The sequence below is a fragment of the Schistocerca nitens genome, chromosome 9 (assembly GCF_023898315.1).
Source record: "Schistocerca nitens isolate TAMUIC-IGC-003100 chromosome 9, iqSchNite1.1, whole genome shotgun sequence".
Taxonomy (NCBI): Eukaryota; Metazoa; Arthropoda; class Insecta; order Orthoptera; family Acrididae; genus Schistocerca; species Schistocerca nitens.
Window position 1 is genome coordinate 178403279 of NC_064622.1, and position 19748 is coordinate 178423026.

General features: G+C 38.3%; 1 protein-coding gene across 1 annotated transcript in view; it reads left to right on the forward strand.

Moving 5' to 3' along the window:
* The window catches only part of LOC126202946 (uncharacterized), a 126775-nt gene that overhangs the window by 56256 nt on the left and 50771 nt on the right, over positions 1–19748 (forward strand). The window contains exon 3 of the mRNA XM_049937048.1: positions 9071–9337. Coding sequence (XP_049793005.1) covers positions 9071–9337 — 267 coding nt within the window. The remainder of the gene's footprint in view (positions 1–9070; positions 9338–19748) is intronic.

Genomic DNA, 19748 nt, shown 5'->3' on the forward strand with positions numbered 1-19748 from the left:
AGACTGTAAAGTTTCAAATATACTTTGCAAAATATGTTACACTTTGCAAATTAGTATAAGCTGGGGGAAAGAATTTTCATTCCTGCTTTTTTTCCCCCTCTCTCTCTTGATTTGCTGGCAACCCATCACAACTTCTTCTCTTGTGCCGACCTCTTCATTTCAAAGTAGCACTTAACCCAGCAGCCTCAATTATTTGTTGAATATATTTCAAACTTTGTCTTCCCATACATTTTTTTATCGCTCTATCTACTACCATGGAAAGGATTTCCTGATGTCTTAACACATGTCCTATCATCTTGTCCCTTCTTTATGTCATTGTTCTCCGTATGTTCCTTTCCTCACGGATTCTGCAGAGAACCTCCTCTTTTCTTATAAGTCTACCTAATTTACAACATAGCACCACATCTCTAATGCTTCAATTCTCTTCTTTTCCAGTTTTCCCACACTTCATGATTCACTTTCGTACAACAGTCTGAGAAATTGTGACTTGTTTGATACTGGTAGACTTATTTTGTCCAGGAATGCCCTTTTTGCCTGTGTTAGTCAGCTTTTTATGTCCTCACTTAGTCCATCATATTTTGTTTTGCTTCCAAGGCAGCAGAATTCTTGACTTCATCTACTTCATGGCCACCAATTTTGAATTTAAATTTATCACTAACCCCATTTCTGATACTCCTCATTACTTTTATCTTTCTTTAGTTTATCCTCAGTCAGTATTTAATTCAACAGGTTCTGTAATTCTGCTCCACTTTTGCTGAGGATAGCTGTGTCATCAACAAATCTTATCATTATTATCCTTTCACCATGAATTTTAATCCCACTCCTGAACCCTTCCTTTCTTTCTGTCATTGCTTCTTTGATGTATATTTTGAACAGTAAGGGTGAAAGACTGCCCTGTCTTATACCTTTTTTTAATGTGAGCAGTTTGTTCATGATCTTTAATTCATATTGCTGCTATTTGGTTCATGTGTATATTACGTATTACCTCTCTTTTCCTTTAGCGTACATGTGTTTTTATGAGAATTATGAACATTTTGCACTATTTCACGTTGTCAGACAGTTTTTTGGGTTGACAAGTCCTATGAACATGTCTTATTTGCCAAAGATTTGATTCCATTATCAATTAAAATGTCAAAACTACTTTTCTAGCACCTTTACTGACTGTCGCATAGCAGATCATCAACTTTATTTTTCATTTTTGTATGTATCACACTTATCAGCAAATTTGATGCCTGAATTGTTAAGCTGATTGTAAGATAGTTTTCGCTCTTATTTGTCCTTGCTATCTTTGCGATTGTAGGGATGATATTTTTGCAAAAGTCTGGTTGTGTATCACCAGTCCCACGGATTGCAAACCAACTTTAATATTGAAGGACTGTTATCTGTGTCTTTTACATCATTTGATCTCCCGTCTTCCCTTTTTCTATCACATTATTGGACAGTTCCTTCCCCTTGTAGAGGCCTTTAGTGTACTCTTTCCACCTATCCACTCTTTCCTCTGCATTTGTCAGTGAATTTCCTCTTGCACTCTTAATCTTGACTCCTTTGCTTGTAATTTCACTGAGGGCTGATTTGACTTTTCTATATGCTGAGTTTTCCCTTCCAAAGACCCTTTGTATTTATTTTTTCAACATTTATCCTGCAACCATTTCAATTTAGCTTTTCTGCACTTCCTATTTATTTAACTCTTGAGTGACTAGTAGTTACATATTCCTGTCTTTGTCTGAAAATTTTTGTACTTCCTTCCATTGATCAATTGAAGCATGGCTGCCCATACCCAGGTGCCTGGGGACCACACCACCCATCTCCCACTTCCCACCAGCTCTCAGCAAAAGGAAGTAACACAGTGTAATCAGGTGGTTGATTTAAAGTCGGTATTATGCAGGTTTTTAACAGGGTTAGAACTGGAACTTTTTTATGACTACTTGCAAGTCACAATTTGTCTTCCAAAATGTTAATAGTACTCCGTACCCCCAGGTCTAGACACCCCTCCAAAGTCAATGAGTGCCTTTGTATTGAAGTATTTCTTCTGTTACCCAAGTTTCTTTGCAGTTACGTTCCTTGTTTCTATATCTGTCTGTCCAACTTCTGTAATTGCCCATTTCAGGGTGGGGCCCCCGGCAGTGCTGTCAACTTTTTGAAACCATTTTTACCATGATGTAGGCTAACATCCCAGGCATCATGCCCTGCTGCCATTCACCCTGGTGGCCTCTGACAAAAAAAAAGAGAATTTTGTGTGATGGTCTAACATTTTCAGAAAGGAATGTTACATGGACTGTTTGCATAGTGTAATGGTTGAAGTACAGACCTCGCATGCAAAAGGCTGTGGGTTTGAAATTGGCCAGCTGCTCTGAAATTTTGTATTTTTAAATTTTTATTGAAATGACTTTGATCATGATTTTTATTCAGTTAACTGCTTTAAATCTAATATTTTTTATCATGTCATTTTAATCTTTATATTAACTTTTCATTTGCTCTCATTATTCTTCCTATAAATCTTTTCCCACTTGGATTCTTTGTTCATGTGATTTTAATTATCTTTATGTATTAACTTTAATTTCTTCCATTTTATCATCCTATATTTTCATCCATGATATTGCATTCATTAGTTCTGTTCCTCATTTTGCTTGAATTATGTTTCACCTATAATTCCTTCTTTTGTTTAAATCTTCTCCTGCAGGATTGTGTCCATAGTGCAATTACAACTTATGTTTTAAATGGTTGTATGATGATTAACATCCAAACAATGTATGTCTTGTAATGAAAAATACAGTCTTGACACCATTGCACAGTCAGTATAATGAAATTTCATCTTTTGCTTTTCAACATTTCCAGATATTTGAACATAATGATAACAACAATTTTAGGAAAAGGATAGACTTGCTGAGTTGCAGACAGGCACAACAAAAATACTGTTACCATTATAGCTTTTGGCCAATGTCTTCTTCAGCAAAGAAAACACACACACACACACACACATTCACACAATAAGTGCACCTCATGCACATGAACAAGCTCCAGTGGCGGACACTTCAAGAAAGGCGTTACGCAATACGGAGAGGTTTATTATCGAAATTACGAGAGAGCACATTCCGGGAAGAGATGGGCAACATATTACTACCGCCCACATATATCTCGCGTAATGATCACAACGAAAAGATCCGAGAAATTAGAGCAAATACGGAGACTTACAAGCAGTCGTTCTTCCCACGCACAATTCGTGAATGGAACAGGGAAGGGGGGATCAGATAGTGGTACAATAAGTACCCTCCGCCACACACCGTAAGGTGGCTCGCGGAGTATAGATGTAGATGTAGATGTAGATGACCACTTCCACTGGGAGCTCTGACCAGAATGCGATAATGGTAGATGTTGTTGTTGTGGTCTTCAGTCCTGAGACTGGTTTGATGCAGCTCTCCATGCTACTCTATCCTGTGCAAGCTTCTTCATCTCCCAGTACCTACTGCAACCTACATCCTTCTGAATCTGCTTAGTGTATTCATCTCTTGGTCTCCCTCTACGATTTTTACCCTCCACGCTGCCCTCCAATGCTAAATTTGTGATCCCTTGATCCCTCAAAACATGTCCTACCAACCGATCCCTTCTTCTAGTCAAGTTGTGCCACAAACTTCTCTTCTCCCCAATCCTATTCAATACCTCCTCATTAGTTACGTGATCTACCCACCTTATCTTCAGCATTCTTCTGCAGCACCACATTTCGAAAGCTTCTATTCTCTTCTTGTCCAAACTGGTTATCGTCCATGTTTCACTTCCATACATGGCTACACTCCATACAAATACTTTCAGAAACGACTTCCTGACACATAAATCTATACTCGATGTTAATAAATTTCTCTTCTTGAGAAACGCTTTCCTTGCCATTGCCAGTCTACATTTTATATCCTCTCTACTTCGACCATCATCGGTTATTTTACTCCCTAAATAGCAAAACTCCTTTACTACTTTAAGTGTTTCATTTCCTAATCTAATTCCCTCAGCATCACCCGACTTAATTCGACCACATTCCATTATCCTTGTTTTGCTTTTGTTGATGTTCATCTTATATCCTCCTTTCAAGACACTGTCCATTCCGTTCAACTGCTCTTCCAAGTCCTTTGCTGTCTCTGACAGAATTACAATGTCATCGGCGAACCTCAAAGTTTTTACTTCTTCTCCATGAATTTTAATACCTACTCCGAATTTTTCTTTTGTTTCCTTTACTGCTTGCTCAATATACAGATTGAATAACATCGGGGAGAGGCTACAACCCTGTCTCACTCCTTTCCCAACCACTGCTTCCCTTTCATGCCCCTCGACTCTTATAACTGCTATCTGGTTTCTGTACAAATTGTAAATAGCCTTTCGCTCCCTGTATTTTACCCCTGCCACCTTCAGAATTTGAAAGAGAGTATTCCAGTCAACATTGTCAAAAGCTTTCTCTAAGTCTACAAATGCTAGAAACGTAGGTTTGCCTTTTCTTAATCTTTCTTCCAAGATAAGTCGTAAGGTCAGTATTGCCTCACGTGTTCCAACATTTCTACGGAATCCAAACTGATCTTCCCCTAGGTCGGCTTCTACCAGTTTTTCCATTCGTCTGTAAAGAATTCGCGTTAGTATTTTGCAGCTGTGACTTATTAAACTGATAGTTCGGTAATTTTCACATCTGTCAACACCTGCTTTCTTTGGGATTGGAATTATTATATTCTTCTTGAAGTCTGAGGGTATTTCGCCTGTCTCATACATCGTGCTCACCAGATGGTAGAGTTTTGTCATGACTGGCTCTCCCGAGGCTATCAGTAGTTCTAATGGAATGTTGTCTACTCCCGGGGCCTTGTTTCGACTCAGGTCTTTCAGTGCTCTGTCAAACTCTTCACGCAGTATCTTATCTCCCATTTCGTCTTCATCTACATCCTCTTCCATTTCCATAATATTGTCCTCAAGTACATCGCCCTTGTATAAACCCTCTATATACTCCTTCCACCTTTCTGCCTTCCCTTCTTTGCTTAGAACTGGGTTGCCATCTGAGCTCTTGATATTCATACAAGTGGTTCTCTTCTCTCCAAAGGTCTCTTTAATTTTCCTGTAGGCAGTATCTATCTTACCCCTAGTGAGACAAGCCTCTACATCCTTACATTTGTCCTCTAGCCATCCCTGCTTAGCCATTTTGCACTTCCTGTCGATTTCATTTTTGAGACGTTTGTATTCCTTTTTGCCTGCTTCATTTACTGCATTTTTATATTTTCTCCTTTCATCAATTAAATTCAATATTTCTTCTGTTACCCAAGGATTTCTATTAGCCCTCGTCTTTTTACCTACTTGATCGTCTGCTGCCTTCACCACTTCATCCCTCAGAGCTACCCATTCTTCTTCTACTGTATTTCTTTCCCCCATTCCTGTAAATTGTTCCCTTATGCTCTCCCTGAAACTCTCTACAACCTCTGGTTCTTTCAGTTTATCCAGGTCCCATCTCCTTAAATTCCCACCTTTTTGCAGTTTCTTCAGTTTCAGTCTGCGGTTCATAACCAATAGATTGTGGTCGGAATCCACATCTGCCCCAGGAAATGTCTTACAATTTAAAACCTGGTTCCTAAATCTCTGTCTTACCATTATATAATCTATCTGAAACCTGTCCGTATCTCCAGGCTTCTTCCATGTATACAGCCTCCTTTCATGATTCTTGAACCAAGTGTTAGCTATGATTAAGCTATGCTCTGTGCAAAATTCTACAAGGCGGCTTCCTCTTTCATTCCTTCCCCCCAATCCATATTCACCTACTATGTTTCCTTCTCTCCCTTTTCCTACTGATGAATTCCAGTCTCCCATGACTATTAAATTTTCGTCTCCCTTCACTACCTGAATAATTTCTTTTATCTCGTCATACATTTCATCTATTTCTTCATCATCTGCAGAGCTAGTTGGCATATAAACTTGTACTACTGTAGTAGGCATGGGCTTTGTGTCTATCTTGGCCACAATAATGCGTTCACTATGCTGTTTGTAGTAGCTAACCTGCACTCCTATTTTTTTATTCATTATTAAACCTACTCCTGCATTACCCCTATTTGATTTTGTATTTATAACCCTGTAATCACCTGACCAAAAGTCTTGTTCCTCCTGCCACCGAACTTCACTAATTCCCACTATATCTAACTTTAACCTATCCATTTCCCTTTTCAAATTTTCTAACCTACCTGCCCGATTAAGTGATCTGACATTCCACGCTCCGATCCGTAGAACGATAGTTTTCTTTCTCCTGACAACGACGTCCTCTTGAGTGGTCCCCGCCCGGAGATCCGAATGGGGGACTATTTTACCTCCGGAATATTTTACCCAAGAGGACGCCATCATCATTTAATCATACAGTAGAGCTGCATGTCCTCGGGAAAAATTACGGCTGTAGTTTCCCCTTGCTTTCAGCCGTTCGCAGTACCAGCACAGCAAGGCCGTTTTGGTTAATGTTACAAGGCCAGATCAGTCAATCATCCAGACTGTTGCCCCTGCAACTACTGAAAAGGCTGCTGCCCCTCTTCAGGAACCACATGTTTGTCTGGCCTCTCAACAGATACCCCTCCGTTGTGGTTGCACCTACGGTACGGCCATCTGTATCGCTGAGGCACGCAAGCCTCCCCACCAACGGCAAGGTCCATGGTTCATGGGGGGGAATGGTAGATAAACAAATAAATTCACATTCACAAAGATTCCAAGTGTAAAAAGAATGATATGGAGAAAAAGAGAGCAGTTGAAAAAATTAATGCGGTGATTAAAGTGATGTGGCAAAGAAATACAAATAGAAAAAATCACATTTCAACCAATTACAAGAATAAAACTAAAAATCTAAGTCATTTCAATAAGGGTTTAAAAATGACTTCGAATTCACACCTTTTGCATGTGAAAATCATACTGTAACCATTAGGCTACATGACCAGTTTGTGTAACATTACTATTTTAAAGCCTAGAGCATGACATGATATTCAGGAACATTTTTTTTTCTTTCATTCAATTACTCACAAATGGCTGCAGGGTGTGATACATGCTATCTTAACCTATATCATTGTACCGGGTGATCAAAAAGTCAGTATAAATTTGAAAACTTAATAAACCACGGAATAATGTAGATAGAGGTAAAAATTGACACACATGCTTGGAATGACATGGGGTTTTATTAGAACAAAAAAAAAAGTATTGCTAGATGCGTGAAAGATCTCTTGCACGCGTCGTATGGTGATGATTGTGTGCTCAGCCACCACTTTAATCATGCTTGGCCTCCCAAGGTCCCCAGACCTCAGTCCGTGCGATTATTGGCTTTGGGGTTACCTGAAGTCGCAAGTGTATCGTGATCGACCGACATCTCTAGGGATGCTGAAAGACAACATCCGACGCCAATGCCTCACCATAACTCCGGACATGCTTTACAGTGCTGTTCACAATATTACTCCTCGACTACAGCTATTGTTGAGGAATGATGGTGGACATATTGAGCAGTTCCTGTAAAGAACATCATCTTTGCTTTGTCTTACTTTGTTATGCTAATTATTGCTATTCTGATCAGATGAAGCGCCATCCGTCGGACATTTTTTGAACGTTTGTATTTTTTTGGTTCTAATAAAACCCCATATCATTCCAAGCATGTGTGTCAATTTGTACCTCTCTATCTACATTATTCCTTGATTTATTCAGTTTTCAAATTTATACTGACATTTTGATCACCCGGTATATATGGTTTCAAAAAGTCAACCCACACCTGGGGACTTTTCCGTGAGACACATGTCCATTCATCTTCAATTGAACTACTGTGGTTTTCAGTAGTGTAGTATCTACAGCCTTAAAGAGCTTTAAACACACATCACCATTACTCTGTACCTCGGTATCCCACTTATTTCCATTTCACCTCACTGACCTCCATTATATCTAAGCTGAGGATTTGCATTTCCTTTTTCATATTTTCCCACTTCCCTACCACATCCTGACTTCTGATATTCCACATATGAGTCATAGGATGTTTTCTCATTGTCACCTTTCCCTTGGCAGTTCCCTTCCAGAGATCCAAACCAGGGAGTAATTTGGAATCTTTTGTCAATGGAAGGATAGTCATGCCTCTTTTTTTCCCCTGGTTACAGGCCACACGTATCTGCATCCACATGTCACTGATCATCGCTGATTTGCTTTTTCTTGGGATCAGTTTCCATCCTTAGGGGCAATGTGGTGCTCCCAGACCTCTGTCCATTCCTTTGCCATCTTTAACAAGGCCATTTATGGATTGAGGGTGACGCCGTACACTGGAACTCTTTGGCCACCATTACTGATGATTTTTGTTCAACATATAAGCAGTATTGAGAATCAAACCCAAACCCCCGGTCATTTTGATTACTAGCCAAAGAAGCTATATCAACATGACATCTTAATTCCTGGATAGAAGGCCATTATTTAACTCATTCCGCAAACTTTCCAGTCTTGCTATACAAGTTGTATCAGTGAAAATCTTAAACAACTGGTCTCTTTAACTGGATTCAAACTCTCTGCTTTAAATTCTGCGTCACTAACTGTTGCCTTACCATTATTTTGTTGTAAACAGCACCAGTAATAACATTTGTTATCATGGACTTCATGAAGTTGTTAGCCTTAAGCTAAAAACCAGACTTTTCATTTTGCTGCCTGGTTTCTTCTTCCATAAGCCCTTCAACCATGTTGGTTTTAATAACCTCCTGTCTATGAACCAACAAGTTGACTATTTTTCTTATACATATTAGCCATTCTGCTTCTCCTGTTAAAGGTTTTATGTTCTTAAACATCCTTCTCTTGCTCCTATTCACTGCTCCTTAAATTTTACATCACTTTATCCATAATTTGTTCAAGTTTCTTAAACTCTTATGTCTCAAAAAAGTACATAGCACTGACTGTGATATTCTTACTGATTAGAATGTAGCACTTGTAAAGAGTTTGTTTACTCATTTTCCAAATCAAGGAATAACTTTTAAGTAGAAAGCATTTCTAGCTGTAACAAAAGAGCAGGATTTGTGTACATAGCTACATACATATGCTCTTGCTTTTTAAAATATCGTTCACATTTCAGGGTACTGCAATGGCGGATTATTTGTCAAGGTTGCAACCATTGCAGCCTTTAGCAATGCCATTTCAGCACTTCCTGAGTTACCAAACTGATGAAGTCATGGAAAATGGGACATCACCCAGTGCTGTTAATAATGGAAACAGTAAGCGGTCTAGAGGGCGCCTAGGAGAAGTACGGCTTATCACAGCTGCAGATGGATCGACACTCTACTCTTGCCCAGAATGCCAGACTGTCCTACCTGATCGGAACCAACTTGATGTTCATATGCAGGTAAAGTAATGGATATTAAGAATTCCATTATGCTCGTGTGATTTCTTGTTCCTTCATGAGGCAAGAATGTAAGTTTTATATGTAAATGCCCATGTTTCTATTAGTTAAGAATGTTATAAAGTTGGAAACCATAATCAGTAGGGCTTATGTTCAAAACTGAAGTTAGTAGACTTATAAGTTCTGATTTAATTCTCACTCTCCTCATTGTTGAAAAATTTTACTCATGTATCAGGAACAAAAACTGTGGAAGAATGTTGATATTTGGATTTACATCTTTGAAGTTCACCACTTAGAGATCTGGGTTATTCACAGCTTGTGTGGTACAGAATCCTGGGCCCTTTTAGTACATATTTCTCATTCTGATATCTGAAAAAATCTAAATGGACTTTTAACAAAGAAATGATCATCTTTATATTTTTGCAATATATAAACATTACTTTATATATATAAACATTACTTTAACAAATTACAACTTCCATGTTAAAAAGTTGTACAGTGATGTTATTTATTAAATTTCATTTTTGTATGAGGTTGTCTCAAATAAAACTTCTGGTTTTGACAACCATAGCTTTTTAAACTTTTCTTATGGTTCGCAGCTTTCACATCTTAGTTTCATTACAAAACTAAGTTGATTGATGTGCAAGAAAGTAATTATTGGAATGAGAATATCATGATCATAACTTTGTTAAATGTTTCTTTGTAGAAAATATAGTGGCATACTTCCACTATTGCTACTTGCATAAGCATCCACCTGTGTAATGAAGATAAAAGTAGTCCTGCATTCTCAATACCTTTCAGAAGAGCACGCATTGTCTCCAGCAATGAATGGGACGTAGTTGCTTGTGTACACATTCAGTTTGTCATTATGTCTTAAGAGTCGTTCTGAGCTTACACCAAGTACGCATTGTCACTTTATGATAAAGAAGATTGCCAGCATGGGAACTTTCCCTCTGAACTGTTGTACACCTCAGCGACGTCTTTTGAACATTTGGCTGCTGTTATGAGATTTTTTGAAAACCTACCTTGTAGTTGTTGCTTGTGGTCAACAACTCCAACCAGTGTCTGCATTTCATTTGGGAGGTAACAAAGGGACTACTGTTGACAAAGACAGTGTGAATCTCTCTTTACATAATCAATTTGACACCTAGACATCAATTACAAACAACAGTACAAATCCTTTAGCACAATTGTGTGCAAAGCAGTTTGGCAAGGAGCCCCTGAAATGGATCCTTGATTAATGGTGTCAGGTCCTCTTCACCAGTGAGTGCAGGATTTGTCTGAAACCTGATGATCATCATAGAATAATATGGAGACATTCACTTACAAGTGCATGTCTCTGTCATGTAGTTTCACATGTTTAACTTAAAGGTTGGTCAGCCATTTTTTGGGCTGGATGTTCGTTGCTTCTGATTGCTATTGTTGGTAATTTGAGGGCTATGCAGCTTCATGACAGAATCCTCTATCCCAATACTCAGCTTTAAAGGCAATAGAAGATGGACTGGTTGCAGCAACACTGCTCATTCGTTCAACCACACACACTTTGGAGTTCAATACCCCCACAAGAAAGAGCATTAGTGAAGTAGAGAAACAAATCATGACTTACTTGAACAAATGAAACAGCTTTTATAAATCAGTATTCCATACAACAGTAACTGCAGTTAGTATTGACGATAGACCTTAATCAGTAAAGCAGGAAAAAGCATAGATGTTGGTTTGAACACTACAACACTTTCTTAGGTGAGAGTGAGATTTTCAGATCTTGGAGTATGTGGTCACCACATGTACTCATCTATTTACCTATGTTGTCACACATTCTCATGACTGTTTTCAGTTCAAACCAGAATTTATGCTGTAGGGAAACTATCTTTATTCTGCAGGTAGTGTGGTAGTCACAGCTCAGAACACGTGCACTCAGGAATACTGTCAGAAATGTGTTAGCAGTATGTAAACCCCCCAGAATCTGTTCTTATATTTATTCTATTAATAGCAGGTAGCTCAATTTTTAGCAGCAATTGAATTAGGGAAAGGAGGTGATGTTTACATCAAATACCTAGGTGGCTGTTGAATTTTACTGTGTGCGTAAACTGACATATGTGCAGCTGCTGTGCATGTAGGGATCCATGCGTAACAACAGTTCTAGAATGATAAAAGTAACTCTTATTTTAACACAGCTTCTTTATCGTTGAAAAAAAAAAAAGTATGTGGTCTCTAGTCCTCACATCACCCATTTTGTCTAGCTGCAATGGAAATATTCACTGTATAATTTACATTCAGATAGATTTAACTGTTCCTGTACTGCCTCAGTGTTATATCACTTATATCCAATTTCGTTGATGCTCATCTTTCCAGTATTCAAGTTTCCATGCAGCATCAATGACTGTCACTCAAGTATTACTCTATTCTCCTCTTTTAGTACTTATAACTTTCGATGCTTGACTTATATATTCATAAAACTGCATCCACATGTACATAAATACGTCCTATATTCACAATAATTTCAGTCAAACTAGTATTCCCCCAATGATACTAATTTTTTTTACCACACCTTGCTCCTCACCTTTGGCCACTCATAACCCACTGAACTGCCTCTCCAGTATCTCCCAAGTGCACACAGTCTAATAGGATACTCACTGACCATTGTCTCAAAACTGCCCATCTGGAGTCTTCTAGAAAGCCAAATATATAGTAGTCACCAGAGGTAGATCATTATTATCAGTTATTAGTACGGCCATCAATAATGATACCCTTTCACCCCAAACTTCTTTTTTTCACAAAATTGTAAATTTTTGACAAAATAATAAAACTTAAATCATCAGAAAATCCATCCCCTCAACCTAAAATTTCTGGCTAAACCCTTACTCATGGCTTTAAACTATCACAATCTTTTCAGCAACAGTGCACTCCAACTCTTTCATACTCCAGTATTTTATATAAATATTAAATAGTTTGGCTTGAATTACTGTTTTTAGAAGCAAACAATAAGCCATCAAAACACAATGCCAGTCAAATTTAAGCACGGTACTGATTTAAGTATGTCTAGTTAGGTACTTTCTATACTCAAGCAAAAACAGGTTCATTCATCAAAAGGTTCACATGTAAATCACTAAGATGTTAAAACATGAAATGTCCATGAATGCAGAGGCGATTCTAGAAGTCGGTCAAGGTGTGGGCTAATGGGGGGGGGGGGAGGGGGGGGGGGAATGGAATATCACTTAGCGAAAGGAGAGTTGGGGTCCTCCATCAACAAATTGGTAAAATTTGGTGTTGCTTTAAGTAGTTTGTGGTAACTGGTTTGGAGTTCAGGGTAAAAAATGTGTATTAATAAATAATAAGACACCCATTTTAAGTTAAATGATATTTATTAGGTTAGATTGTAAGTTATTTGCCACTCTTATTCTTTTGTTAAAATGTGTTTGAAATACATTGCAACCTATATTACTACATAATTATAAAAAAAAGATTGAATCTGTTGGAGTAATATATTTGTTGATTTCTAAAGTAATTTTATCCAGTGTAATACAATACTCCAATTGGGGGGGGGGGGAGGGGCTATAGCCCACATAGCCACCGCGCTCCCCCCCTCCCCCCCCCCTCCTCTCCTTGCAATCGCCCCTGTATGAATGTTACAAAATTCTAGTTACATTCCACAAAATGTAGATATACAAAACACTTGTATTAATATTGACAAGATACACAAGACACAAGTAGACAAATATGACATTTAAAAATTTTAAGTAAGTTCCCCCTTAAGTGAAAATCCTTTTTCAGAACCTTTGAATTAGCAATTTGAATAATAATGAAAACGTATCCCTCTAAGAACCCCTTTTTCGAATCAGACATCAAGTAAACTATACTAATTCGGTAGAACCTCAGCATTTATATACAGGGTGATTATAATTAAACTTTTGCTACATGAGCCGGTGTAGACAGAAAACTAGTTACTCTATGAGTACCAAGCTTTGTAGGAATGATGTTCAGATTGTGCACTACAGGATTTGCGTTAGAGAGGTCCCTTTTCTGCACTGTGTTTGAAGAACTTGATTCAGAAGTTTGAATTAACTGGCGATTTGGAAACTGCTCCTGTGAAAGGCTGATGGCCAGTTGCACCACAAATTTTTGAAGGCATTGTTGTTGTAGTGACTGAGAATGCTGTTGTATACAATGTGTGATCTTCAAGCTGTGAACAAGCTGTGTCATGAAAGCTGAACAATCTATTGTCCACTGTTCAAAAAGTGCTGCAAATGATTGTGAAATGGAATCTCTAGTGGGATTCCAGGCTGTTGTGGATGCAAGTTGTCACCACATTGAGCAATGTTTGTAACCTGGAATGTAAACATGGTGTTCATTTAACAAATGTACACTCTCATTGGGAATTAAAATGTGTTTCTTTCAATGGTTTGTTTATTATTTCTTTTCAGCATGTCCTTACAAATACTTCCACAAAATTTCATTGCCATACAGTCACTCATTTTTCATGGCGGCCCTCTCAAATAGCAAAAATTTAATTACAACCACCCTGTACGAAACAAAATGTATGAAATTTATTCTTTATAGTAACCATTTCTTTTGTTGGCTAGTCTCTAAACTGTTTGATAATGAAGTAATAATCCAAAAAAGGACATCATAATTGCAGGAGAAAAAAATTTATTCGATACAGCAATTTTTTCAGTGTTCGCTGAAAGGAAACACACGTCTGCATATAAGTGACTCTATGAACTCTAACTTAATACGGTATTTTGTCTTTTAGTCTCTTAAATGAGCTTTTAAAAGCACAGCACAAACACTTTTGCTAATTGTTGCATCAAACCTGAGTATCTCTCCTGCAAATGCTCGGCTGTTGTCTCACCAGCTGGCTCCCTCAGTGCAATGACGTTGTTCCCAACTGGTCATTGGTCTCATACACTTCGCAGCACGTGCACCATAGCCATTGCAGCTCTGGTCAACTACTCTCATAAATGAAGTCATTTGTCACCATACATGCAACAATTTGGTCTGGCCTCAGCATTGATTCTCACCATACAGCTCACTCAGGGGAAAGTTAGTCAGACAAAAGTGTTACGCCCATTATTGTTATCAGCCACTATTAGGCATAAAGCTATTTTTTTTGACACTTGGCCTAGGTATTGCTACTTAAAACTAAACACAATAATTTTAGAGTGTGATATCGTTGTGGTTAGCATTCATAAATCAGTTCACTACAAAACAAACATTAATCATTGTCAATGAACGTAAATTTTCGGTTCTGTTTTTTGTGTATCTATCGGCTGTACTGAGTTGAGGTAAGTACTGGCCAGCCCCTCTATCTCTTTGTTAGTATTAATCATTGTCACTGTTTTTGTCACAGCTACTGCACTGATTGTCCATTCTATTATACCTACAGACAACATCTCCTGCTGTTCCTTTTCTACAGCTTTCTTTACTTGTGGTGTAGGGTATGGACAACAATAGAAAGAAGGTTTATGTGATCTGATCTTTATCCTATATGGTGGTCCTTTAATATTGCCCAGTGACATTGAAAAACAGATTTTCATATTTGAACAGCATATTGCATAATTTATCTTTTACATCATCTCCTACTGTTTTTGTTAACAATTTATTGTCTTATTTAACAAAACATCATCTGTCTTGTCAGTAATTTCCAGCTCATCTATCCTTACTTCACATATTGTGGCAAAATTACTCATCTTTCTATTAAACAGGATTGTCTCTTTAGTAGCTTCATTATTTATTTTCATGGCTTCACTACCAATATTCAAACTTACTACATGCTCTGACATCAAATTGGCGGCTATAATACTCACAAAGCTGCAGATTCGCTTTCACATTAACATTATATGTAGACTCTCCAACTTCAGCTTCCAGTAATATTTTCTTCTCGAGAGGCTTACTTTGCCCTTCTGTAGCTCCCACAGTCTTGACTCCACCGTCTGGTAAGTCAGGAATGTCTGCGTCTTTCTTCAAAGATTTATCATAGAAATTCTTTCAAACTGTTATCACTTGACTTCTATAATCCAAAGAGTACAAGTGTCTTTTCCACACACATTTTCTTCAACAATATGAGTAATGGCTTCCTGCTTAACTGTTCTTCCTTCTTCATAAAGTAATTCTTCCTTTTCATCACTTATAGCTTCTGCTTTAATCACAGTGACTCATTTCTGTTGTTGTCCCCAGTCCCTGTTGAATAATTTGCAGTGTTGTTGTAGCTGTTTGAAAACAATGACCCTTTTTGCAAAGTTCTGAACAGAGTCCTATTGCAAACTACAGCTCATTTTCTGACACGTCATGTATTACTTGTTTCTGTTGGTTTGGTGGCCTTCGTTCATCAAATAGTTCGTGCTCCAAATTTGATAAGTTATTTTCTCTCCACTGCAAAAATAAAAAAAAATAAAAATAAAAATATCATACTGACTGTCATTGAATCTTCTTCCTTGAAATAGTGGTTGATGATTCCATTGCAGTCTCTGTGTCTTCCTTTACATCATTCTGTTGTTATCTCTATGCCAATTTCGTTCTGGCTCACTATTATTGTTAACTTGCCACAGTGAATCTCTAAAAGTTCTGTAGTTTTTTCTTCTATGTTCATTCTCTGTCTCTCTGCAAATTTGTCTTCTGATCAGCTGTTTTGATAAAATTTTCTGCTACGTGCTATTGTATCTCAGAAAGAAGATGCCTTACAACCTAATTTATGACATCCTACTCTTCATGGGGTTTATCTAAGTGCCAGTTCGTACCTACTTCCTTTCCCAAGAATTCTGTTAGTGTTCCATCAGCTTCTTGTGACCATATTTTATTGTACAACCCATCTATAATGAAAGCCTGTGTGCTTCAACCAGTACTTTGTGAAAAAGCTTTCTTCAGATTCAGCACGCATCATTTTTCTTTTATCTTGTTGCATTCCCCTGTCATACGCATCTCCATTCAAGTGTTTAACAACATAAGAGATATTCTCAGCTTTGGTGCATGCTGGTGGCAAGACACCTCTAAAAGTTGTAATGAATGTTGCAGGATACATCTCCTTAGGTTTGAATCTGTTTAACAGCATGCTATGAGGAAAACACATCTACATTTGCCCACCATTGCTTATGTCACAGCTGCACACCCACGGCGGGCTGATACAGGTTGCATCTAAGTTGACTAGTCTGGCTCAGCGTGCTGCTTTTGCTGAAGGTCACACCTCAGCTGCTTTTCTCATCAGCTCAGTAATTTCGGTCACCAGCATCAAAAGCTTTCCTCATTTCAGGGCCACTTTCCTGCCCGTTCAAATCAAGAATTGGGATGTCCACCTCGGCAGCTGGGTGGTCATCATGGAAAATTGCTAACCACAGAGGCCTAATTTAATTCCCAGATGGGTCTGAGATTTTTTATTTTGTGTGTGTGTGTGTGTGTGTGTGTGTTCAGGGGCTGGGTGTTGTGTTGTCCTTTGGTTTACATCATCAGAAATGGCATTAAGTCCCATAGTGCTCAGAGCCATCAGAAATGGCATTCTGCTGTTGAGATGGCTGTTTGGGAACAATGCTTTCAACATTATGAACGTATTCCCGCAATTCCTTTCTTCATTAATTTACCTCTGCAGATAACTGAGTGTATTTGTTACTTTGTTTATCACTAAAATCTGTAAGATCCTGCTTAACTTCGTCAGCAGCAAGATTTTGACTTTCAGCATCTCTTTTCTCAATTTATTAACTACACCTTCATAATGTTGAGTAAGAACTTGCCTTTCCCCTTTGATCTGCTAAATTATTTTATTCTGCATTTCCTTTAACTGTCCATCTGTACTATTTTTACTTTCTTTGAGTCTAACAACAAAATCTTCTTGATATTTTTAGATTTATTAGCATGATTATCTTGACTCTTCTCTGTTGTTGTTGTTGTTGTTGTTGTTGTTGTCTTCAGTCCTGAGACTGGTTTGATGCAGCTCTCCATGCTACCCTATCCTGTGCAAGCTTCTTCATCTCTGAGTGCCTACTGCAACCTACATCCTTCTGAATCTGCTTAGTGTATTCATCTCTTGGTCTCCCTCTACGATTTTTACCCTCCACGCTGCCCTCCAATGCTAAATTTGTGATCCCGTGATGCCTCAGAACCTGCCCTACCAACCGGTCCCTTCTTCTTGTCGAGTTGTGCCACAAACTCCTCTTCTCCCCTATTCTATTCAATACCTCCTCATTAGTTACGTGATCTACCCACCTAATCTTCAGCATTCTTCTGTAGCACCACATTTCGAAAGCTTCTATTCTCTTCTTGTCCAAACTATTTATCGTCCATGTTTCACTTCCATACATGGCTACACTCCATACAAATACTTTCAGAAACAACATCCTGACACTTAAATCTATACTCGATGTTAACAAATTTCTCTTCTTCAGAAGCGATTTCCTTGCCATTGCCAGTCTACATTTTATATCCTCTCTACTTCGAACATCATCAGTTATTTTGCTCCCCAAATAGCAAAACTCCTTTACTACATTGAGTGTCTCATTTCCTAATCTAATTCCCTCAGCATCACCCGACTTAATTCGACTACATTCCATTATTCTCGTTTTGCTTTTGTTGATGTTCATCTTATATCCTCCTTTCAAGACTCTGTCCCTTCCGTTCAACTGCTCTTCCAAGTCCTTTGCTGTCTCTGACAGAATTACAATGTCATCGGCGAACCTCAAAGTTTTTATTTCTTCTCCATGAATTTTAATACCTACTCCGAATTTTTCTTTTGTTTCCTTTACTGCTTGCTCAATATACAGATTGAATAACATCGGGTAGAGGCTACAACCCTGTCTCACTCCCTTCCCAACCACTGCTTCCCTTTCATGCCCCTCAACTCTTATAACTGCCATCTGGTTTCTCTACAAATTGTAAATAGCCTTTCGCTCCCTTTATTTTACCCATGCCACCTTTAGAATTTGAAACAGAGTATTCCAGTCAACATTGTCAAAAGCTTTCTCTAAGTCTACAAATGCTAGAAACGTAGGTTTGCTTTTCCTTAATCTTTCTTCTAAGATAACTCGTAGGGTTAGTATTGCCTCACGTGTTCCAACATTTCTACAGAATCCAAACTGATCTTCCCCGAGGTCAGCTTCTACCAGTTTTTCCATTCGTCTGTAAAGAATTCGCGTTAGTAATTTGCAGCTGTGACTTATTAAACTGATAGTTCGGTAATTTTCACATCTGTCAACACCTGCTTTCTTTGTGATTGGAATTATTAAATTCTTTTTGAAGTCTGATGGTATTTCGCCTGTCTCGTACATCTTGCTCACCAGATGGTAGAGTTTTGTCATGACTGGCTCTCCCAAGGCCGTCAGTAGTTGTAATGGAATGTTGTCTACTCCCGGGGCCTTGTTTCGACTCAGGTCTTTCAGTGCTCTGTCAAACTCTTCACGCAGTATCTTATCTCCCATTTCACCTTCGTCTACATCCTCTTCCATTTCCATTATATTGTCCTCAAATACATCGCCCTTGTATAAACACTCTGTAGACTGCTTCCACCTTTCTACCTTCCCTTCTTTGCTTAGAACTGGGTTTCCATCTGAGCTCTTGATATTCATACAAGTGGCTCTATTTTCTCCAAAGGTCTCTTTAATTTTCCTGTAGGCTGTATCTATCTTGCCCCTAGTGAGATAAGACTCTACATCCTCTAGCCATGCCTGCTTAGCCATTTTTCACTTCCTGTCGATCTCATTTTTGAGACGTTTGTATTCCTTTTTGCCTGCTTCATTTACTGCATTTTTATATTTTCTCCTTTCATCAATTAAATTCAATATTTCTTCTGTTACCCAAGGATTTCTACTATCCATCGTCTTTTTACCTACTTGATCCTCTGCTACCTTCACTACTTCATCCCTCAGAGCTACCCATTCGTCTTCTACTGTATTCCTTTCCCCCATTCCTGTCAATTGTTCCCTTATGCTCTCCCTGAAACTCTCTACAACCTCTGGTTTTGTCAATTTATCCAGGTCGCATCTCCTTAAATTCCCACCTTTTTGCAATTTCTTCAGTTTTAATATACAGTTCATAACCAATAGATTGTGGTCAGAGTCCACATCTGCCCCTGGAAATGTCCTACAATTTAAAACCTGGTTCCTAAATCTCTGTCTTACCATTATATAATCTATCTGATACCTTCTAGTATCTCCAGGATTCTTCCATGTATACAACCTTCTTTTAAGATTCTTGAACCAAGTGTTAGCTATGAGTAAGTTATGCTCTGTGCAAAATTCTACCAGGCGGCTTCCTCTTTCATTTCTTAGCCCCAATCCATATTCACCTACTATGTTTCCTTCTCTCCCTTTTCCTACTGTCGAATTCCAGTCACCCATGACTATTAAATTTTCATCTCCCTTCACTACCTGAATAATTTCTTTTATCTCATCATACATTTCTTCAATTTCTTCTTCATCTGCAGAGCTAGTTGGCA